This window comes from Salvelinus alpinus, chromosome 11 (genome assembly GCF_045679555.1).
Source record: "Salvelinus alpinus chromosome 11, SLU_Salpinus.1, whole genome shotgun sequence".
Taxonomy (NCBI): Eukaryota; Metazoa; Chordata; class Actinopteri; order Salmoniformes; family Salmonidae; genus Salvelinus; species Salvelinus alpinus.
Genome location: NC_092096.1, coordinates 53,640,301 through 53,665,241, shown reverse-complemented (window position 1 = coordinate 53,665,241; position 24,941 = coordinate 53,640,301). Strand labels below are relative to the sequence as shown.

General features: G+C 43.1%; 1 protein-coding gene across 1 annotated transcript in view; it reads left to right on the top strand.

Annotated features, from left to right (window-relative positions):
• Positions 1 to 24,941, top strand: part of poln (polymerase (DNA directed) nu) — an 81,608-nt gene that overhangs the window by 55,285 nt on the left and 1,382 nt on the right. Inside the window, exons 18-22 of the mRNA XM_071333549.1 lie at positions 3,119 to 3,201; positions 9,912 to 10,043; positions 21,728 to 21,838; positions 23,644 to 23,722; positions 24,598 to 24,665. Coding sequence (XP_071189650.1) covers positions 3,119 to 3,201; positions 9,912 to 10,043; positions 21,728 to 21,838; positions 23,644 to 23,722; positions 24,598 to 24,665 — 473 coding nt within the window. The remainder of the gene's footprint in view (positions 1 to 3,118; positions 3,202 to 9,911; positions 10,044 to 21,727; positions 21,839 to 23,643; positions 23,723 to 24,597; positions 24,666 to 24,941) is intronic.

The window sequence follows — 24,941 nt, the reverse complement described above, 5'->3', positions numbered from 1 at the left end:
CTGTTGCTACACTGATAGAACTGTTGGTACACTGATAGAACTGTTGGTACACTGATAGAACTGTTGCTACACTGATAGAACTGTTGCTACACTGATAGAACTGTTGCTACACTGATAGAACTGTTGCTACACTGATAGAACTGTTGCTACACTGATAGAACTGTTGCTACACTGATAGAACTGTTGCTACACTGTTAGAGCTGTTGCTACACTGATAGAGCTGTTGCTACACTGATAGAGCTGTTGCTACACTGATAGAACTGTTGCTACACTGATAGAACTGTTGCTACACTGATAGAACTGTTGCTACACTGATAGAGCTGTTGCTACACTGATAGAACTGTTGCTACACTGATAGAACTGTTGCTACACTGTTAGAACTGTTGCTACACTGTTAGAACTGTTGCTACACTGATAGAACTGTTGGTACACTGATAGAACTGTTGCTACACTGATAGAACTGTTGCTACACTGATAGAACTGTTGCTACACTGATAGAACTGTTGCTACACTGATAGAACTGTTGCTACACTGATAGAGCTGTTGCTACACTGATAGAGCTGTTGCTACACTGATAGAACTGTTGCTACACTGATAGAACTGTTGCTACACTGTTAGAACTGTTGCTACACTGATATAACTGTTGCTACACTGATAGAACTGTTGCTACACTGATAGAACTGTTGCTACACTGATAGAACTGTTGCTACACTGATAGAACTGTTGCTACACTGTTAGAACTGTTGCTACACTGTTAGAACAATGGCCTTCCGAGTGGCGCAGTGGTCTAAGGCACTGCATCGCAGTGCTAGCTGTGCCACTAGAGATTCTTGGTTCGAGTCCAGGCTCTGTCGCAGCCGGCCGCGACCGGTAGACCCATGAGGCACAATTGGCCCAGCGTCGTCCGGGTTAGGGGAGGGTTTGGCTGGCGTGGAACGCTGTTAGAACGCTGTTAGAACTGTTAAAACACTGTTAGAATGCTGTTAGAACTGTTAAAACACTGTTAGAATGCTGTTAGAACGATGTTAGAACACTGTTAGAACGCTGTTAGAACGCGGTTAGAACGCTGTTAGAACCATGTTAGAACGCTGTTAGAACCATGTTAGAACCATGTTAGATCTGTTAGGACGCTGTTAGAACCATGTTAGAACACTGTTAGAACACTGTTAGAACACTGTTAGAACGCTGTTAGAACCATGTTAGAACCATGTTAGATCTGTTAGGACGCTGTTAGAACTGTTAGAATGCTGTTAGGACACTGGTAGAATGCTGTTAGAATGCTGTTAGAACACTGTTAGAATGCTGTTAGGACACTGGTAGAACTGTTAGAACGCTGTTAGAATGCTGTTAGAATGCTGTTAGAACACTGTTAGAATGCTGTTAGAACACTGTTAGAACGCTGTTAGAACACTGCTAGAACGCTGTTAGAACACTGCTAGAACACTGTTAGAACACTGTTAGATCTGTTAGAATTGTTAGAATGCTGTTAGAACGCTGTTAGAACTGTTAGAATGCTGTTAGAACTGTTAGAACACTGCTAGAATGCTGTTAGAACAATGTTGGAACGCTGTTAGAATACTGTTAGAACACTATTAGAACACTGTTAGAACACTGTTAGAATACTATTAGTACTGTTAGAACGCTGTTAGAACGCTGTTAGAACTGTTAGAACGCTGTTAGAATACTATTAGTACTGTTAGAACAATGTTAGAACGCTGTTAGAACACTGCTAGAACGCTGTTAGAACACTGTTAGATCTGTTAGGACGCTGTTAGAATGCTGTTAGAACGCTGTTAGAACTGTTAGAATGCTGTTAGAACTGTTAGAACACTGCTAGAATGCTGTTAGAACAATGTTGGAACGCTGTTAGAATACTGTTAGAACACTGTTAGAACACTGTTAGAATACTATTAGTACTGTTAGAACGCTGTTAGAACGCTGTTAGAACTGTTAGAACGCTGTTAGAATACTATTAGTACTGTTAGAACAATGTTAGAACGCTGTTAGAATACTATTAGAACTGTTAGAATACTATTAGAACTGTTAGAACAATGTTAGAACGCTGTTAGAATACTATTAGAACTGTTAGAACACTGTTAGAATACTATTAGAACTGTTAGAACGCTGTTAGAATACTATTAATACTGTTAGAACAATGTTAGAACGCTGTTAGAATACTATTAGTACTGTTAGAACACTGTTAGAACGGTGTTTGAACACGGTTAGAATACTATTAGAACTGTTAGAACAGTGTTAGAACGCTGTTAGAACACTGTTAGAATACTATTAGAACTGTTAGAACAGTGTTAGAACACTGTTAGAATACTATTAGAACTGTTAGAACAGTGTTAGAACACTGTTAGAACACTGTTAGAATACTGTTAGGACGGTGTTTGAACACTGTTAGAATACTATTAGAACTGTTAGAACAGTGTTAGAACGCTGTTAGAACACTGTTAGAATACTATTAGAACTGTTAGAACACTGTTAGAATGCTGTTTGAACAGTGTTTGAACACTGTTAGAACACTGTTAGAATACTATTAGAACTGTTAGAACACTGTTAGAACGCTGTCTAGAATAGATAAATACTCTGTCCACCAGGTGGTGCTGAGCACTTTTAATTTGTCTTTAGCCCCAACCATCTGACTCCACCATTTGACAGCTGTGTGTGTGTGTGTGTGTGTGTGTGGGGGGGGGGGGGGGGGGGGCCGGAGGTACTACAGATAAAACGGTTTGAAAGTCTGTCCCTGGGGCTACAGGCAATGAAACTGGGAGAGAGAAATAACAGGTAGAGATGGAGAGAACAGATAGAGAGGGAGAAAACAAAGAGGGCAAGAGGACATATATAGAGAAAGATAAACCAGAGAGAGAGAGGGAATAACAGAGAGAGAGAGAGTGTTGAACCTTATCATGCTGATAATCAGAGTATGTGTATGTCTCTGTGCATCTGTGTGTGAGTATGTTCTGTGATGTGATGTTGCCGTCCCTTGTCAGGCCCTTTGGGACTCTCACTTTGCAGACAGAGGAGTTGCACTCCAGTAGGACTTCCTTACATAACATCTCTCTCTCTTTCTCTCTTCCCCTACTCTCTCTTCCTTCTCTCTCTGTCTCTCTAGGAAGAGTGTGAGTGAAGGAGAAGTGAGTTCAGAGGATAGAGAGCATGCCAAGCGTATCGTCTACTCTGTGGTGTATGGAGCAGGTGAGAAGAACTACCCACATGACTCAGTTAGTTAGCCACATCACTTCAGTCGCCCTTAACCAGGGAAAGAGAGAGAGTGGGAGAGGAAGAACGAGAGAGAGTGGGAGAGGAAGAACGAGAGAGAGTGGGAGAGGAAGAGAGAGTGGGAGAGGAAGAGAGGGTGGGAGAGGAAGAGAGGGTGGGAGAGGAAGAGAGAGTGGGAGAGGAAGAACGAGAGAGAGAGAGAGTGGGAGAGGAAGAGAGAGTGGGAGAGGAAGAGAGAGTGGGAGAGGAAGAGAGAGTGGGAGAGGAAGAGAGAGTGGGAGAGGAAGAGAGAGAGAGAGAGAGTGGGAGAGGAAGAGAGAGAGTGGGAGAGGAAGAAAGAGAGAGGGAGAGAGTGGGAGAGGAAGAAAGAGAGAGGGAGAGGAAGAAAGAGAGAGAGAGAGAGAGAGAGTAGTGGCATGGGTAGTAGGGTGATGGTAATGATAGCAGTTTAATGATGGTGGTGGTAGTAGTAGTAGTAATGATGATGGTAGTTGTAGTACTGATGTAATGGTGAAGATGACAGTTATTTAGTTATAAGTTAGTTATAGTATCATTTTCCATGTTTAGCTTTTTATATTTATTACATTTCTACTATATTGTTGTTATTTTTGTGTTCAATTTTGTATTATTATTTACTACCATTTTATATAATTCTTTGTTATTGTTTATAATTTTATTACAATGTATATTGTATACATTGTTGCTTTGGCAGTATTGACACAATGTTTTTCATGCCAATAAAGCAGCTTGAATTTGAAAGAGAGAGAGGAGGAAAGAGAGAGAATGGGAGAGGAAAAAACAGAGAGGGAGCAAGAATGTAGAAAGGGCCCATGTGGCCTAAGTATGCCTTCTTCATTTGTGGCCCGTTTAATACTCACTCACTCGCACACACAACACATTTCCCTGCTGTAGCCAATGGAAACTATTTCAAAACGCTGGCCCCATGACCATAGATTTCTAACGTGGAGGGAATGTGTATCATGAAAGTGTAGTAAGACTATTCTGTATCTGGGTCACTTTGCATTGTCTGTTATGTATTTCTAGCCTGTTGATTAACAGCTTGTTATATGAGTGTTGTTGTTTGTGTGAGACTGAGTCACACACTCTGCTGCTGTATCTGGACCTCACTGTTGGCTCACGCTCATCAAGAGGCACACACACACACACACACACACACAGCCTTGTACAACTAACCTTGTGGGGACACACGATTCAAGTCTCATTCAAAATCAAATTGTCCCCAACCTTTACCTGTAAACCTTAACTTAACCTTAAACCTAATTCTAACCCTAACACTAATTCTAACCTTAACCCTAAACCCCCGAGAAATCGCATTTGACCTTGTGTGGACTAATAAAATGTCCCCAGTTGGTAAAATGTTTGTAAGTTTACTATTCTTGTGAGTATAGTTAAACACGTCCACATACACACACACACACACACACACGTAGCAGTAAGGGAGCCTTCAGGCTGTGCTGTCAGGCAGGCAGTAGTAGAGGATTGGGAGATGTTGAGAGGTTGTGATGGCTGGCAGTGGTCTGGCAATGGTTGTGTGTGTGTGGCTGGTGTGTGTGGCTGGTGTGTGTGTGTGTGGCTTGTGTGTGTGTGGCTGGTGTGTGTGTATGTGGCTGGTGTGAGTGTGTGTGTGTGGCTGGTGTGAGTCGACAAGCCTCTCCCGTCCGCAGTTCAGAGATCAGACGAGTGCAGTATCATTGCCCGGAAACCACCACTCAGACTCACGCACACACACATACATTAGACACACACACAGTAACACACACAGTTACAGCTCTGACATGTATGGGTGTTTGTCTTTTCACAGATGAGTGCGTTCAGTGACAAAGGGACTTGATGATGGAGTATTCTTTGGTCTTTCAATGACATGTGGCATTATGACTCTGTGTGTGTGCATGGTAGAGATGGAAGGAAGCCTCACGGCTGATTTGAATGTTTTTAATAGCATAAGACGTGATACATTGTGTATCTGTCGTCAAGGAGGACAAGAGAAGCTGAGAAAGGAGGAGAAAGACACAGGGAGGAAAGAAGAGGGGGTTAGTGGAGTGAGGGAGAGCGTTCGTTTTCAGCGTAGACAGCCTAGGCCTTCCTAGTGGCTCGTCTCCTTGGTTACGGAATACTAAAAGGAAGCTTTCTCCTGGAGACAATAATCAGGCGGAGAGAGAAGAGGAGGGGGGAGGGGTGGTGTTGGCCATGCAGACAGACACACACAAATGGGTCAGAAGAGAAAGAGGCCAAGTGTTGACTGTTGCACTCTGGGAGAGGGACAGAGGGAAAGAGAGAGGAAGAAAGAGAGGAGAGAAAAAGAGACTGAATTGGAAAAGAGGTGTGGGAGAGAGGAAGAAAGAAAGAGGAGAGAGATGGACGTGGAGGAGAGAGCGAGATTGATGTGGAGGAGAGAGAAAGAGAGATGGACGTGGGGGAGAAGGAGAGAGAGAGAGAGATGTGAGTGAGCAGTAACGAGGCTGGAGGGTCACACAGGACTGACCTCATTCAGCTGGTATGTGGTGCCTCGGCCACACACACACACTCCGTTGTAGACTTCCACACACACACACACACTACTGCCTTTTTGCACCCCTTACCCGCCCTGTGGCAACCGGTTGCCTTCGCTCACTCCCTACAATAGACCTTCTCCTCACTCACACACACACACACACACACACATCTCCAGTGGTAAACTGTTATCAGGTGAAGGGTCAAAAAATGATTAGCTAATCACACCCCTTTAGTATGTCATTTCTAGCCTGATCATATGGTGTGTCTAAATCAGTGTTACTCATTTTAAATTCATTGGATTTCATTTCTACCAAATGAGGTACTCAAAGCGCTTCACATAGTAGGGGGAAACTCACCTCATCCCCCACCAATGTGTGGATGAGGCGGCCACACATCAGCTATCAGGTGGAGAGGTTAGAAGTGATATATGCCAATTAGGAATGAGGGGGATGATTAGGTGGTCATGATGGAATGGGGCCAGATTGGGGATTTAGCCACGATATCGGGGTTAACACCCCTACTCTTACGATAAGTCAGGATACCCGTCCCATCCGAAAGACATCACCCTAAGGGCAATTTCCCCTTCACTGCCCTAGGGCATTGGGATCTCCTTAGACCAGAGGGAGTTCCCCCTACTGGCCCTCCAACGCTGCTTCCAGCAACATCTGGTCTCCCATCCAGGCAGCTACCCTGCTTAGGTTCAGAAGCAAGCCAGCAATGGGATGCAGGGTGGTATGCTGCTGAAGGGAAACAACATTAGATTTGAGCATTTGTGGCCTCAATTTACCTAAAATGTATCATTGGTGTTCCCACTCCTACTGGTGGTACAATGTTATCATAGGGGTAAAAATGATTTAAAGTCATTGAGCTACCATATTACAGATGTAGGATCTTAATTTGAGCCAGTTTGCTACAGCAGGAAAATAATCCTGAAGCAACAGGAAATGTGAATGATCAAGTCAGAAATTTCAGAGTGGAAATTACAAAATTCAGAAGCCTTTTGAAATGGAGACATTTTCTTTTTTACAGCCAAATCTCTATTTTTGATGTAAATGGCATCTTATAGGATGGTCCAGACACCTTTTTTTGTGATTTCATTTGTTTTTGAGAAAATCAGCACTGTGTCAATTACCTCTATCTCGTACTCGCCTGTATACACTCACACACTCTTGAGCGTACACACACACACACACACACACACACACACACACACACACACACACACACACACACACACACACACATCCACACTGCACAGATACTGACACTCACACAGTGTGATGATGTTCACAAACAGACCAACTCCATCTCTCTGTGTGACATAGAGCCGCCCTCCCCCCAAAACACTCACACTATCCCTGCATGTTCACACTCTCTCCCTGTGTCTCCCCGGGTGTGTGTAGAGGGCACGGGGGGCACGTCCACCCAGGCAGGGGCCCCAGACTGGCACAGATTTGGGGCTTAGCGCCTGTCTCCGCTGGGCCAACTGCCCCCTCCTGCTGCACCATCCCTGGCGCTCCCTCTGTCTGGCAGAACATTATTCATCACCAGCCGCGCGTTAACCCACAGAACACAGACACACACACAGTGCCACGGAACACACACGCTGCGAATAAACACACTGTGAACACACAAACACAGTGCTGCAGAACACAGGCACACACGCAGTCTGTGAACACAAATATACACAAACATTCTGACCCTATGAACACACAAACACGCACAGGCACACATACTGAGCACACAGAGCCACGATTCTCTCGACTGGAATCTCCTTTGGGCCAGAGCTAGGGTGGAATGGCCAATAGTGATCTCTGCACTCACATCGTAGATAGGGCAAGCAGTCAGAGGCATAACTTTGAGATGATTTCCTGATATAACTTTTTCTATATATTTACAGTACCAGTAAAGAGTTTGGACACACCTACTCATTCAAATCAAATCAAAGTTTATTTGTCACGTGCACCGAATACAACAGGTTTAGACCTTACAGTGAGCAGTACGTACAGGCTCTAACCAATAGTGCAAAAAAGGTATTAGGTGAACAATAGGTAAGTAAAGAAATAAAACAACAGTAAAAAGACAGGCTATATACAGTAGCGAGGCTATAAAAGTAGTGAGGCTACATACAGACACCGGTTAGTCAGGCTGATTGAGGTAGTATGTACATGTAGATATGGTTAAAGTGACTGCATATATGATGAACAGAGAGTAGCAGTAGCGTAAAAGAGGGGTTGGCGGGTGGTGGGTGGGACACAATACAGATAGCCCGTTAGCCAATGTGCGGGAGCACTGGTTGGTCGGCCCATTTGAGGTAGTATGTACATGAATGTATAGTTAAAGTGACTATGCATATATGATAAACAGAGAGTAGCAGCAGCATAAAAAGCAAAAAAGTGTTAAGCAAATCAAAATCTATTTTAGATTCTTCAAAGTAGCCACCCTTTGTCTTGATGACAGCTTTGCACACTCTTGACATTCTCTCAACCAGCTTCATGAGGTAGTGTTAAAAGTTAATTTGTGGAATTTCTTTCCATCTTAAAGCGTTTGAGCAAATCAGTTGTGTTGTGACAAGGTAGGGGTGGTATACAGAAGATAGCCCTATTTGGTAAAATACCAAGTTCATATTATGGCACGAACAGCTCAAATAAGCAAAGAGAAATGGCAGTCCATCATTACTTTAAGACATGAAGGTCAGTCAATCCGGAAAATGTCAAGAACTTTGAAAGTTTCTTCAACCATCAAGCGCTATGATGAAACTGGCTCTCATGATGACCGCCACAGGAAAGGAAGACCCAGAGTTACTTCTGCTGCAGAGGATAAGTTCGTTAGAGTTAATAGCCTCAGAAATTGCATCCCAAATAAATGCTTCACAGAGTTCAAGTAAGACACATCTCAACATCAACTGTTCAGAGACATCGTGAATCAGGACTTCATGGTCGGCTGCAAAGAAACCACTACTAAAGGACACCAATAAGAAGAAGAGACTTGCTTGGACCAAAAAACACGCGCAATGGACATTAGAGCGTTGGAAATGAAATAACACATCTGATGGGTCCGAATTTGAAATGTTTGGTTCCAACCATCGTGTCTTTGTGAGACGCAGAGTAGGTGAACGGATGATCTCCGCATGTGTTGTTCCCACCGTGAAGCATGGAGGAGGAGATGTTATGGTGTGGGGGGTGCTTTGCTGGTGACACTGTCAAAGATTTATTTAGAATTCAAGGCACACTTAACCAGCATGGCTACCACAGCATTCTGCAGCGATAAGCCATCCCATCTGGTTTGAGCTTAGTGGGACTATCATTTGTTTTTCAAGAGGACAATGACCAAACACACTTCCAGGCTGTGTAAGGGCTATTTTTGACCAAGAAGGAGAGTAATGGAGCACTGCAGCAGATGACCTAGCCTCCACAATCACCTAACCACAACCCAATTGAGATGGTTTGTGATAATTTGGACCACAGAGTGAAGGAAAAACAGCCAACAAGTGCTCAGCATATGTGGGAACTCCTTCAAGACTGTTGGAAAAGCATTCCAGGTGAAGCTGGTTGAGAAAATGCCAAGAGTGTGCAAAGCTGTCATCAAGGCAAAGGGTGGCAACTTTGAAGAATCTTAAATCTAAAATATATTTTGATTTGTTTCACACTTCTTTGGTTACTACATGATTCCATATGTGTTATTTCATAGTTTTGATGTCTTAACTATTATTCTACAATGTAGAAAATAGTAAAAATAAGAAAAATCCTTGAATGAGTAGGTGTGTCCAAACTTTTGACTGGTACTGTACATATTATGGTACAAATGGTGTATCACTTTGTATCACTATGCTATGGTATATATCAGGGGTATTCAAATTCTACCTTGGAGGTCCAGAGTACTGTTTGTTTTCTGTTCTACCTGATAATTAATTGCACTCACCTTGTGTCCCAGGTCGAAATCAGTCCTTGATTACACATTTTGTTTGTTGTATTGTTTGTATATCACATTTGGGTGAGTGTCCTTGTCTGTCAGTGTACCAGTGTTTTGTTACTTGTCATGTTTTTTGTGGACTCAGGAAGAATAGCTGCTGCCTTTGCAAAAACTAATGGGGCTCCAAATAAATAGAGGGGAATGGATAAAACTGGCATTGAATTTGGGCGATATATGTTATGGTTGTCTGTCTCATCCAGGTAGGGAGCGTCTGTCGGGCATCCTGGGTGTTAGTGCTGAACAGGCCAGCCACTTCCAGGACAGCTTCCTCCACACCTACAGAGAGGTCCAGACCTTCATACACACCACCATCCAGCAGTGCCACAAACGAGGTATGTGTGTGTGGGGTGGGGGGGGCGGGCTCACTCTGTGTGTGTCTTTCTGTGCATATGGGTGGATGCGTGTTTGTGGGAGGGAGGGAGGGATCCACTTTGTGTGTGCATTGGTGGGTGAGGAAAAATATGTGCTTGTATTGGCAGGACTGAGACAAACTGCCTGTGGACGGGGAGGAGAGAGGTTGGAGGGGTGGGGTAATGGTTCAACCAGGACACTCGATATATCCTGGCAGATATGCTAACACAGCACACCTGAGACTGTAGCACTGCGGCCTAGAGTCAACACCCTGGCCTCTGCACTCTGTCACACTGAAAATATTTAGTCCAGGCAATAGGCCAATCGACGTCTTTGAACGCTGAAAACACCTTTTACAGCTTAAAACTCTGATATGGAGGAAAGACATTGTTGGTTGGTGTGACTAAGATTTCTCAAGAATGATTCAGGAGTACTTAGCTTTTCTTGCGTCTTGTGTTCATTGAGATTGACCTGCCCCCTAAACAAATGTTCTGTGTTATCCTGATATCTTATACATTGATGCTTTTTACAGTAGGAACATTTTGAGAAAATATTCGGCTAAAAATTCTTATCGTAGTCAGTTAAAATATGCAGTTAAAGTTTAAACTTCTAGAAAGAGTATAGCAGAGAGGGTCTCTGTCACAGTGGCATAACAGCCATCAACCCCGACACGCACCGACAAGCACTCTGTCACCTGTGGCAACCAATCACCGTTACTACACCCTCTTCATCTCTAAATGAGCCAAGCGCAACGGAATGCTCGTGAGACGCCACACAGATCGCTGCAAAAATTCTTTAACTGAGCATGCTCACTGGGGACCAGTGTAATGTCGTTCGGAACGGACCGTTTTAATTTCAGTCATCGCTGTGGCGCCACTCCTGGGATTTATCAGCCTCACCTGTCAGGGCTGGAGCTCTCTCTCTCTCACAAACACACTCTCTCTCCCTAACCTCTTTCTCTCTCGCTGTCTCTCTCTTTATTTTTCTTTTATTTCTCTCTTTTTCCCTCCTCTCACTCTCTTTCTCTCGCTTCATTCTCCCTAACTGGCTCTTTCTGCCTCTATCTCTCTCACAGCCTAACAGAGATTTCAGTTGATCAATAAACATCTCAGCTTGCAATCTGCTCTAGCTAGGGCCAAGAGACCGCTGTGTGTGTGCGTGCGTGCCTGTTTGTGCGTGTGTGTGTGTGCCTGTGTGTAGCCATTTTCTCTAACTGAATATAGTGCTATCTGGCTGTGCATGCCTCTCATCAAAACAGAATTGTTGATTTATACTCTGATTTTGAAATGAGCTCTGACCCCATTTCGCACTGGCATCCTCCCTTATTTTCCATATACTTCCTTAGCCGTCACACACTATCAGGGAGGTCCCCAAAGGACATGTGTCATACCTATGCTTCTAAAGACATGATGAAGGGAAGAGGAGGAGGTGGCGGGGAGCTTTATATATCCAGTACCAACAGGGGAAATTAAAAGAGAGAGAGAAAATAGGACAAGTCATCAAGAGGACACAGTGAAAAGGGGATTTACAGATGCATCTTCAGTTCACAAACACTGATGTGTAATAGATAGTCAACCTACACACACACACACACATCAAGAGACTGTCCATCTTCCCAGACTTCACTGCCTCCGCGGCCAGACAACGCAAAGCGGCTTCTGCACACCTGTCAGGGAGTAAAGTTTGGCCTCTTCTTCCCAGCTGAGCTGAGGTTCACGCTACCGAGCGGAGCGCTTCACAAGTTCACCGACCCGACCGCCGCAATTGACTTTATCAAGAACTTGAAGGAAACTGCTCCCCCGGCCTGACCGGCGCAACGAGATGGACACTTAGCCTATCTGCAGTGCAGCGTTTGATTTGTAAGGCCCAACACATGTAGCCTACCACAGTGCCTTCTAGTGTTCTATTTGCCTTATACGTACATTCTCCTCATTGTCAGCTGAAATAGTAAGCCTCAATTTTCTTCACTGTTTTCTATGTGGGCTCGTGACACAGGTCCATTTTTATTTTGATGAGTGACACTAGATAGGCCATAAGCTGTCATGCTGCCTGTGTTATTTGATGTAACACCCTGTTGTCACTTTACTTGTCGCTATTGGTAAACTGTGCTTTCTATTGTTTTTGTTTTTGTTGTATGTACAAAGTATGTGGACTCCCCTTCGAATTAGTGGATTCGGCTATTTCAGCCACACCCGTTGCTGAGCAGTGGTGGGGAAAGTACTCAATTGTCATACTTGAGTAAAAGTAAAGATACCTTAATAGAAAATTACTCAAATAAAAGTGAAAGTCACCCAGTAAAATCCTACTTGAGTAAAAATCTAAAAGTATTTGGTTTAAAATATACTTAAGTATCAGAAGTAAATGGAATTGCTAAAATGTACTTAAGTACCAAAAGTAAAAGTAGACACCATTTAAAATGTGTTATATTAAGCAAATCAGACGTCACAATAAAACATTTGTAAAAATAAAAATGACAGATGGCCAGTGGCACACTCCAACACTCAGACATAATTTACAAACGAAGCATTTGTGTTTAGTGAGTCCACCAAATCAGAAGCAGTAGGGATGACCAGGTATGTTCTCTTGATAAGTGTGTGAATTGGACCATTTTCCTGTCAAAAGTACTTTTGGGTGTCAGGGAAAATGTATAGAGTAAAAAGTACATTATTTTCTTTGGGAATGTAATAAAGTAAAAGTTGGCAAAAGATAAATAGTAAAGTACAGATACCCCAAAAAAACTACTGAAGTAGTACTTTAAAGTATTTTTACGTAAGTACGTTACGCCACTGCCGGTGTATAAAATCGAGCACACAGCCATGCAATCTCCATAGACAAACATTGGCAGTAGAATGGCCTTACTGAAGAGCTCAGTGACTTTCAGCGTGGCACCGTCATAGGATGCCACCTTTCCAACAAGTCAGTTCATCAAATGTTTGCCCTGCTAGAGCTGCCCCTGTCAACGTTAAGGGCTGTTATTGTGAAGTGAAAATGTCTAGGAGAAGCAACGGCTCAGCCGCGAAGTGGTAGGCCACACAAGCTCACACAACGCACGTAAAATTTGTCTGTCCTCGGTTACAACACTCAACCAAGTTCAAAACTGCCTCTGGAAGCAACGTCAGCACAATAACTCTTTGTCGGGAGCTTCATACAATGGGTTTCGATGGCTCGCCGCCATTGGACTCTGGGGCAGTGGAAACGCGATCTCTGGAGTGATGAATCACGCTTCACCATCTGGCAGTCCAACAGACGAATCTGGGTTTGGCGGATGCCAGGAGAACACTACCTGCACGAATGCATAGTGCCAACTGTAAAGTTTGGTGGAGGAGGAATAATGGTCTGGGGCTGTTTTTCATGGTTTGGGCTAGGCCCCTTAGTTCTGGTGAAGGGAAATCTTAATGCTACAGCATACAATGACATTCTAGACGATTCTGTGCTTCCAACTTTGTGGCAATAGTTTGGGGAAGGCCCTTTCCTGTTTCATCATGACAATGCCCCCGTGCACAAAGGGAGGTCCATACAGAAATGGTTTGTCGAGATCGGTGTGGAAGAACTTAACTGGCCTGCACAGAGCCCTGACCTCAACCCCATCAAACACCTTTGGGATGAATTGGAACGCGGACTGCGAGCCAGGCCTAATCGCTCAAAATCAGTGCCGGACCTCACTAATGCCCTTGTAGCTAAATAGAAGCAAGTCCCCGCAGCAATGTTCCAAGCTTTCCCAGAAGAGTGGAGGCTGTTATAGTAGCAAAGGGGGGGACCAACTCCATATGAATGCCCACGATTTTGGAATGAGGTGTTCAACGAGCAGGTGTCCACATACTTTTGGTCATGTAGTGTAATTGTCACAACGCTCCATTTGGTAAGAGTTTAGCCTTGCTACTGTAACTACTATGTTTCCTGGAGCGTATTTAGGAGCTTGTGTACGAGAGGGGGATGCGCGTGTCTTGTTTGGGAAGACACTTCAGCGGGTGGGAGGTAGTTCAACTGTTTTTTTCTTGTATGTCAAGTTTGGTCTTCTGCTGATATTTAAATTAATTTAAATTAAAGGATGATGACTCAACAACCTAATTTAATAGGGTAGTCGACTGGGAGTATACTTACATGTTCTAGTTGGAACTATAAAGATTTGAACCAACCAGTCAAACGTGGTGGAGTAGAACTGTAAAAATTTGAACCAACCAGTCAAACGTAGTGGAGTAGAACTGTAAAGATTTGAACCAACCAGTCAAACGTGGTGGAGTAGCACTGTAAAGATTTGAACCAACCATTCAAACGTGGTGGAGTAGAACTGTAAAGATTTGAACCAACCAGTCAAACGTGGTATGTAGAACTGTAAAGGTTTGAACCAACCAGTCAAACGTGGTGGAGTAGAACTGTAAAGATTTGAACCAACCAGTCAAACGTGGTGGAGTAGAACTGTAAAGATTTGAACCAACCAGTCAAACGTGGTGGAGTAGAACTGTAAAGATTTGAACCAACCAGTCAAACGTGGTGGAGTAGAACTGTAAAAATTTGAACCAACCAGTCAAACGTAGTGGAGTAGAACTGTAAAGATTTGAACCAACCAGTCAAACGTGGTGGAGTAGCACTGTAAAGATTTGAACCAACCATTCAAACGTGGTGGAGTAGAACTGTAAAGATTTGAACCAACCAGTCAAACGTGGTATGTAGAACTGTAAAGGTTTGAACCAACCAGTCAAACGTGGTGGAGTAGAACTGTAAAGATTTGAACCAACCAGTCAAACGTGGTGGAGTAGAACTGTAAAGATTTGAACCAACCAGTCAAACGTGGTGGAGTAGAACTGTAAAGATTTGAACCAACCAGTCAAACGTGGTGGAGTACTTCAGCATCTTCAACATCTGGGAACACAGATTGCTTTCTTACAAGAGACCCATCTGAGAGTTTCAGGTGACTTTAGAATGCAGAACGGTTGGGTAGGCCATCTTTATCAAAGTAAAGTGAAAGGAGCTGCAATTTTCATACACAAATTGGTGCCTTTTGTCAAATCATGTCACATACTACTTTTGAAAGAAAACAGAGGGAAGGGAGACTCTGAACTGACCATTCGAATTTTGTACGCTACCTCGCCATCCCCAAATGTGTACAAGGATCGACTCTCTTTACACGCTGAATTTGATACCTTGTCATCAGGCCTCGTGACATACTCACTGTGAGTATGGCGACAAGGGAAGTAAATTGCTTTCTCATCAACTTTGCCAGTCTTCCTCTACTCACAAAATGTCTCAAATTCAAACGCCCACAGGTGCAACAATTGATCGCCAGCTAATAAATAATCAGTTTAAGGACTTCTATGCATCTTTATACACTTCTGAACATTTTGATAAATGTTGTAATACTCTAACTGCTCCTACTATTGATTCAGTTGGGCTGCCAACTTCTGTGTAATTCAGTACTGGATGCGTGCAGATACCCCACATGTCATTCCAGCATGGTTGAAGATAGAATATTCCCCCTGTATGCCATCCTCATTGGCTGCTTTGGCACACTCGCCTATGAACTCTGCTATTTCAGGTTATACCAAAATCATTTGAGTAAAAACCACTCTCAAGATCTAGAACTAGTTTAGACGTCACATTGGATTGCAAACCTATTCATTAAGGGCCCCTCTACTCAGAAATCACGTCCATCGATAGTAGATGGAGGCTTCGCCGTTTGGTTTAACCTTGGCATCAAATCCTTCAATGATTTGTATATCGACGGCCCGTTTGCATCGTTCCAACAACTCTCAGCTAAATTCCACCTTCCCAATAGTCATTTCAATAGATAGAAATGTGCAGCTTTATCCGTGACATCAGTAGTACAGGTGCGTTTTGCTCCTTCTACTGTCATAACATTATACTTTGATAATGGCAAAATATAAATCAGACTTTGTAGCCTTTTTGAGTTTGTTGTGGCAAGAAGGTTGATTTTACTTCGGTGGAAATCGCCCTCTCCTCATTTTGTGTGGATTAAAGATGTCTTACGCTATCTTTTCCAATTTACTAAAGTGTATGTCCTATGGGGCTTTTCTGGCAATTTCTACCGAATGTGGCAGCTTTTCTTTACGTACGTAGAGACACTGCAATTTCCCTCCACAGGAAACTGCCTGTACTAGTTTTGGATTTCATTTATCTGCCTTTGTGAGTGTTTAATATTAGCCTGACTTTTTATCATTTTGAAGACCAGCTGTGTTTTTCTTTTACTTTGTTGTTGTTTTTAATGTATGTTTTGTTATGAAAGTATTATTTTAAGTATTTCATATTTTTGTGTAGGCATATACATTCCTACCTCCTTTAAAAAAAACATGTTCCCATGTGATTTTATACATTGAAATATAACATGTGCAGTATATTTCAATCATTGTTTACACTGAAACAGAAAAAAAATCTCAATAAAAAGACACTAATTAGATAAATAAATGTACTGATTTCAAACACTGGTCGTCAAGCTAATGTATACGAATATATAAACATACACAATCCTGTTTGCATGATTTTCAAAGAATGTCTGATAAGAACAAAGTTATATTAATGTTCTTATCAGACATTTGTTCTTATCAGACATTCTTTGAAAATCATGCAAACAGGATTGTGTATGTTTATATATAACTTTGTTAATAATATATGACATGTCCTGACATGTTACACACAAAGCATTAAGAACACCTTCCTAATATTGAGTTGCTCCCCTCAACTCCACAGGGAAGCTGGCCCATGTTGACTCCAATGCTTCCCACAGTTGTGTCAAGTTGGCTGGCTGTCTTTTTGGGTGGTGGACCATTCTTGATACACACGGGAAACTGTTGAGCGTGAAAAACCCAGCCGCGCTGCAGTTCTTGACAAAAACCTGTGCTCCTGGAACCTACTACCTGTTCAAAGGCACTTAAGTCTTTTGTCTTGCCCATTCACCCTCTGAATGCCACACATACACAACCCATGTTCAATTGTATCAAGACTTAAAAATAATTGTTTAACCTGTCTACTCCTCTTCATCTACACTGATTGAAGTAGATTTAACAAGTGACATCAATAAAGGATCATAGCTTTCACCTGGATTCACCTGGTCATGGAAAGAGCAGGTGTTCTTAATGTTTTGTACAGTCAGTGTACACACGCATGCCTCATTCATGGCTCCAACACAGTTAAACGTAAACATTCACACCCATGCACATTCCTATGTATGACCATCACACTAGTCATCCGTGACTCTATGAATGAATGTTGACAACCAGTTAGCCCTTTTACATGCTTGTCATTATACCCTAGACCAACAGGTCACATTCCTGTAGGCCAGGTCACGTGTGTAGCCCCCGCTGTATGGGGTGAAATAATACAACCGACACACACTCACTGCGAACACACTTGCTATGAATGAACACACACTCACTGCAAACACACACAAACACGTTACAGACGGTCATTCTGTGTGTACGGCTGTGGATTACCTCACTGTGTTCCAGAAGGATTTGCCTGTAAAGCCTGGGCCCTTTGTCTAATACTGGAATGCACTAGGACAGACATGTCTGACGTGAGCACGTGTGGGTGGGTGGGTGGGTGGGTTGGTGTTTGGGAAGTGTGATTGTCAGGGATGGGAAGTTTGTGTGTGTGTGTGTGTGTGTGTGTGTGTGTGTGTGTGTGTGTGTGTGTGTGTGTGTGTGTGTGTGTGTGTGTGTGTGTGTGTGTGTGTGTGTGTGTGTGTGTGTGTGTGTGTGTTTGCCACCCAACTAGTTTACAATGCTGTTATGACAGGGGACTGTGCTTACTGGAGTTAAATAAATGCAGTCATGCAATCTGTTTTATTGTTAGAACAGGGATTTTTCCCCATTGAAATTCTTGGGCCGGCCGTCAAACAGTGTAACATTATGATTTTTTGTTATATACATTTTTGGGATATCAAAAAAACGCTTTCATGTGTAAAATTAATCGAATAAAAGCAAGATATAACATATGTAGAAAAGATAATGGACATACAGTATGTATTTTTTAGGCCGTAGCAGCGAATACTGAGTTTTCAGCCCCGCCCCTCTGGAAACGTCTTGCTCAAAGCTGTGGATATGGATCAAGTTCTGCGCATGACTTATTTTACACACACAGCACCCTTCATGGTTCTCTCTTTAATCACCCTCTTCTGAACCATGATGACAGAGCCTAGGTCTCTACATCATATGTCTGCACAGCTGAAATAAAAACCCTGTGGCGATTTGAACGAACATTCAAGCCTACATTATGAAGGCTACAATGAAGGCTATATAATGAAGGCTGTATAATGAAGGCTGTATAATGAAGGCTGTATAATGAAGGCTGTATAATGAAGGCTATATTATGAAGGCTATATAATGAAGGTTATATTATGAAGGCTATATAATGAAGGCTATATAATGAAGGCTGTATAATGAAGGCTATATAATGAAGGCTATATTATGAAGGCTATATTATGAAGGCTGTATAATGAAGGCTATATTATGAAGGCTATATAATGAAGGCTACAATGAAGGCCATTATGTCTATTGTAACGGATATTGCGGTTGAACTACACTGGTGTAGGCTAATCTTTATACTTGCTGCCGTATCTTAGCCACTAATCAGAGTTGCTGAAAAAGAACGCTACTACTTTGAGTGCCTGTCTGCCTCCTGCTTAGCCAATGGGCGGCAGGGTAGCCTAGTGGTTAGAGCGTTGGACTAGTAACCGAAAGGTTGCAAGTTCAAATCCCCGAGCTGACAAGGTACAAATCTGTCGTTCTGCCCCTGAACAGGCAGTTAACCCACTGTTCCTAGGCCGTCATTGAAAATAAGAATTTGTTCTTAACTGACTTGCCTAGTTAAATAAAGGTAAAATAAAAAAATAAAATAAAAAAATGTTTGCAATGATGATGAAAACATAACATCAATTCATTAATTAGACTGCATGTCTAACCCTTTGATATTCTGCTTCGATAGCTGCATTATGAAAGCTACAATGAGTAGCCTTCAAAGTATCCCGACCTCTTGACTTTATCCATTTTGTTTTACGTTACAGCCTTATTCTAAAATTGATTAAATACTTTTTCCCCCCTCATCACTCTACACACAATACCTCATAATGACAAAGCGAAAACAGGTTTTTAGACATTTTAGAAAAATGTATGTAACAAAAATAATATCTTATTTACATAAGTATTCAGAGCCTTTGGTATGAGACTCGAAATTGATCTCAGGTGCATCCTTTTTCCAATGATCATCCTTGAGATGTTTTTGCAACATGATTGTAGTCCACCTGTGGTAAATTCAATTGACTGGACATGATTTGGAAAGGCACACACCATAAGGTCTCACAGTTGGCTGTGCATGTCAGACCAAAAACCAAGCCATGAGGTCGAAGGAATTGTCCGTAAAGCTCCGAGACAGGATTGTGTCGAGGCACATATCTGGGGAAGGGTACCAAAAAATATCTGCAGCATTGAAGGTCCCCAAGAACACAGTGGCTTCCATCATTCTTAAATGGAAGAAGTTTGGAACCACTAAGACTCTTTCTAGAGCTGGCCGCCCGGCCAAACTGAGCAATCGGGCGAAAAGGGCCTTGGTCAGAGAGGTGACCAAGAACCCTATGGTCACTCTGACAGAGCTCCTGAGTTCCTCTGTGGAGATGGGAGAACCTTCCAGAAGGACAACCATCTCTGTAGCACTCCACCAATCAGGACTTTAAAGTAGAGTGGCCAGACGGAAGCCACTCCTCAGTAAAAGGCACATGACAGCCCGCTTGGAGTTTGCCAAAAGGCACCTAAAGGACACAGACCATGAGAAACAAGATTCTCTGGTCTGATGAAACTAAGATTGAACTCTATGTCCTGAATGCCATGCGTCACGTCTGGAGGAAACCTGGCACTATACCTGGCACTATGGGCTCCCGAGTCGCGCAGCGGTCTAAGACACTGCATCTCAGTGCTAGAGGCTTCACTACAGACACACTGGTTTGAATCGAGGCTATATCACAACCGGCTGTGATTGGGTGTCCCATAGGGCGGCGCACAAATTGGCCCAGCGTCGTCCGAGTTTGGTGTAGGCTGTCATTGTAAATAATAATTTGTTCTTAACTGACTTTCCTAGTTAAATAAAGGTTCAATAAAAATGGTGGTGGCAGCATCATGCTGTGGGGATGTTTTTCAGCGGTAGGGACTTGGAGACTAGTCAGGATCGAGGAAAAATGAACGGATCAAAGTACAGAGAGATCTTTGATGAAAACCTACTCCAGAGCGCTCAGGACCTCAGACTTCCAACAGGACAACGACCCTAAGCACACAGCCAAGACAACGCAGGAGTGGCTTTGGGACAAGTCTCTGAAAGTCCTTGAGTGGCCCAGCCAGAGCCCGGACTTGAACCCGATCAAACATCTCTGGAGAGACCTGAAAATAGCTGTGCAGCGATGCTCTCCATCCAACCTGACAGAGCTTGAGAGGATCTGCAGAGAAGAATGGGATAAAGTCCCCAAATACAGGTGTGCCAAGCTTGTAGCGTCATACCCAAGAAGACTCAAGGCTGTAATCACTGCCAAAGGTGCTTCAACAAAGTACTGAGTAAAGGGTCTGAATACTTATGTAAATGTTATATTTCAGTTTTTTATTTTTAATACATCTAATAAAAAAATACTTAAAAAAAAAAAAATAAATACTGTTTTTGCATTGTAATTATGGGGTACTATGTGTAGAATGATCAGGGAGAAAAACAATTGAATCCATTTTAGAATAAGTCTGTAAGGTAACAAAATGTGGAAAAGGGGTCTGAATACTTTCCGAATGCACTGTAACTGCATTGGGGCAAGAAAAAATCTGCGAGGTTGTAGAACATGTAAATGATCATGATCTTTTGTGTACAACATGTAAATAGCTGCATGTAGCCTAGCTCCCCTCCTGAAAAACAAACATGAAAACACGCTTATTTTTAATAGTTTACTGAGACATGGAATGCAGTAGTTGTTGACCGTGTCCTTTGTGTACGACATGAAGTGTGTAGGCTACACCAGACAAAGGCGTTCATCACCAGTCAAAGCAGAGTGCGCAGCAGCTACGTAGGCAGCGGAGTGCGCAGCAGCTACATTTTAAAAAATGTGCACACATACATTTTTTTGTTGCCGCATCAAATCGGATTTCCAGAAAATCCGGAACCATAGCCACTCTGTAATTTTTTTTAATAATATAATCTTTGAGAACTAACAATAATCACCAAATTAAAAGCTTGAAAATAAAAAAAAAACAATGAATTTAGCAGTATTGATTTTGTTATTATGTTAGAGCAAAAGAACACAGCATTAGCCAATGCAAAATGCATAGAATGCAGGAAATTAGCTTTAAAACTGCCAAATGTTCTCTCAGGTACATGGCAAAAAGTGTAGAATTGCAACAAATTAGCTTTAAAACTGCAAAAATGGATCCCAGCTCCATTAAGAAATGTGTAGAATTTCAGGAAATTGACTTAAAAATACCAGCATTTCTCTACACAGCCAAAATGTTCTCTAGAATTCAGCCAGGCCAACCACGCCCATTGCAAGGCCCCGTACCGCGCCCACCACCTAAGCCCCCTTTTGATCCAGAATAAAACCTGTTAGAATACCAAACACATCATCCTTCCTCATATCTTTCAATTGCAGTGTAAATAACCTCTAGTACTGTACCTTCGTGTTGTTGTTGCCTAGGTTACGTGGTGTCTATTATGGGCCGGCGAAGGACACTTCCTCACATCCACTCTACAGACTGGGGAGTCCGCATGCAGGCTGAGAGACAGGCCGTCAACTTTGTGGTCCAAGGTAGTGTGGAGGGGACGGGCGTGTATGTATGTATGTATGTATGTATGTATGTATGTATGTATGTATGTACAGTTGGGCAAAAAAAGTATTTAGTCAGCCACCAATTGTGCAAGTTCTCCCACTTAAAAAGATGAGAGAGGCCTGTAATTTTCATCATAGGACCACTTCAACTATAACGGACAAAATGAGGAGAAAAAATCCAGAAAATCACATTGTAGGATTTTTTATGAATTTATTTGCAAATTATGGTGGAAAATAAGTATTTGGTCACCTACAAACAAGCAAGATTTCTGGCTCTCACAGACGGAGGCTCCTCTGTCCTCCACTCGTTACCTGTATTAATGGCACCTGTTTGAACTTGTTATCAGTATAAAAGACACCTGTCTACAACCTCAAACAGTCACACTCCAAACTCCACTATGGCCAAGACCAAAGAGCTGTCAAAGGACACCAGAAACAAAATTGTAGACCTGCACCAGGTTGGGAAGACTGAATCTGCAATAGGTAAGCAGCTTGGTTTGAAGAAATCAACTGTGGGAGCAATTATTAGGAAATGGAAGACATACAAGACCACTGATAATCTCCCTCGATCTGGGGCTCCACGCAAGATCTCACCCCGTGGGGTCAAAATGATCACAAGAACGGTGAGCAAAAATCCCAGAACCACACAGGGGGACCTAGTGAATGACCTGCAGAGAGCTGGGACCAAAGTAACAAAGCCTACCATCAGTAACACACTACGCCGCCAGGGACTCAAATCCTGCAGTGCCAGACGTGTCTCCCCCCCCCCGCTTAAGCCAGTACATGTCCAGGCCCATCTGAAGTTTGCTAGAGAGCATTTGGATGATCCAGAAGAAGATTGGGAGAATGTCATATGGTCAGATGAAACCAAAATAGAACTTTTTGGTAAAAACTCAACTCGTCGTGTTTGGAGGACAAAGAATGCTGAGTTGCATCCAAAGAACACCATACCTACTGTGAAGCATGGGGGTGGAAACATCATGCTTTGGGGCTGTTTTTCTGCAAAGGGACCAGGACGACTGATCCGTGTAAAGGAAAGAATGAATGGGGCCATGTATCGTGAGATTTTGAGTGAAAACCTCCTTCCATCAGCAAGGGCATTGAAGATGAAACGTGGCTGGGTCTTTCAGCATGTCAATGATCCCAAACACACCGCCCGGGCAACGAAGGAGTGGCTTCGTAAGAAGCATTTCAAGGTCCTGGAGTGGCCTAGCCAGTCTCCAGATCTCAACCCCATAGAAAATCTTTGGAGGGAGTTGAAAGTCTGTGTTGCCCAGCAACAGCCCCAAAACATCACTGCTCTAGAGGAGATCTGCATGGAGGAATGGCCCAAAATACCAGCAACAGTGTGTGAAAACCTTGTGAAGACTTACAGAAAACGTTTGACCTCTGTCATTGCCAACAAAGGTTATATAACAAAGGATTGAGATAAACTTTTGTTATTGACCAAATACTTATTTTCCACCATAATTTGCAAATAAATAAATTAAAAATCCTACAATGTGATTTTCTGGATTTTTTTTTCTCATTTTGTCTGTCATAGTTGAAGTGTACCTATGATGAAAATTACAGGCCTCTTTCATCTTTTTAAGTGGGAGAACTTGCACAATTGGTGGCTGACTAAATACTTTTTTGCCCCACTGTATGTATGTATGTATGTATGTATGTGTGTGTGTGTGTGTGTGTGTGTGTGTGTGTGTGTGTGTGAGTGAGGGCATGTGTGAGCTTGAGTGTATGCGTGCGTGTGTTAACTTCTCTTCTGGCTTTCTGTTTCTTCTCTCTAGGGTCAGCTGCTGACCTGTGTAAGATGGCCATGATCCGTATCTTCTCTCAAGTCTCCTCCTCCAGCTCTCTCTCCGCCAGGTTAGACCAAGACTACATCTCAAATGGTACCCTATTTCCTATATAGTGCACTACTTTTGGCCAGAGCCCTATGGGTTCTCGCCATTAGTAGTGCACTATCTACAGAATAGGGTGCCATTTGGGATGCAGACCAACTTCACCTCTCCTCACCCTTCTCTTCCTCCTGTTCTCCATATAATAATGGGAAATTTTCATTCCAGGAATTGACTTTCAATTTATCTTCTGAGTTCAAATTGAATCTACCAACCCTGCTGCCAAGATTCTCTTTCCCTTCCTCCATCCTTCCCTCTTTCCCTCCCTTTCTATCTCCCTCCATGGCTTCCCTTCCTTGCCCTCTCTCTCCCCTTCCCTCTCTCCCCTCCCTCCGCCCATCCCTCCTAATCATAGCTCAGGGTCATCCAGTCACTCCACATCATTCACTTACCTCGCCGCAATCATCAGTTACAACCACTCATCTTTCTCTTTTTACCCTGAGTGCTCTCTCTGACGCAGCCCACGTTGTCTTCTCTCTGTCTTCTCTACTCCCTCCCTCTATTTCTTTTTTCTTTCACCTTTATTTAACTAGGCAAGTTAGTTAAGTGCAAATTCTTATTTACAATGACGGCCTACCCCGGCCCAACCCTCCCCTAACCCGGACGACGCTGGGCCAATTGTGCGCCGCCCTATGGGACTTCCGATCACGACCGATTGGGATCAAACCAGGGTCTGTAGTGACGCCTCTAGCACTGCGATGCAGTGCCTTAGACCGCTGTGCCAGTCGGGAGACGGTGTTTGTTTCTCTATTCCTTTGTCTCTCTCACCTCTTGTCCCCTTTTCTTTCTTTCTCTCTTTCTTTCTTTCTCTCACTATCTCTTTATGTATTATGTCCTGTCCAGGCTGATAGCTCAGCTCCATGACGAGCTGCTCTACGAGGTGGAGGACTCTCAGGTGGGGGAGTTCGCAGGTGAGACGTCACACAATCACACAAAGGTCAGACGTCACACAATCCCCTTCTTCTCTCCAGGTCATACACATGAGATATAGAATCTTCAAGCTTCGACCTACTTCAACTCATCAGAGATATTCATATGTAATATGGGGTCTTGTGTGGTTCCGTTGGTAGAACATGGCGCTTGCAACACCAAGGGTCGTGGGTACGATTCCTGCTGGATCCACCCATACAAATGTATACACACATGACTGTAAGTCGCTTTGGATAAAAGCTTCCGCTAAATGGCTT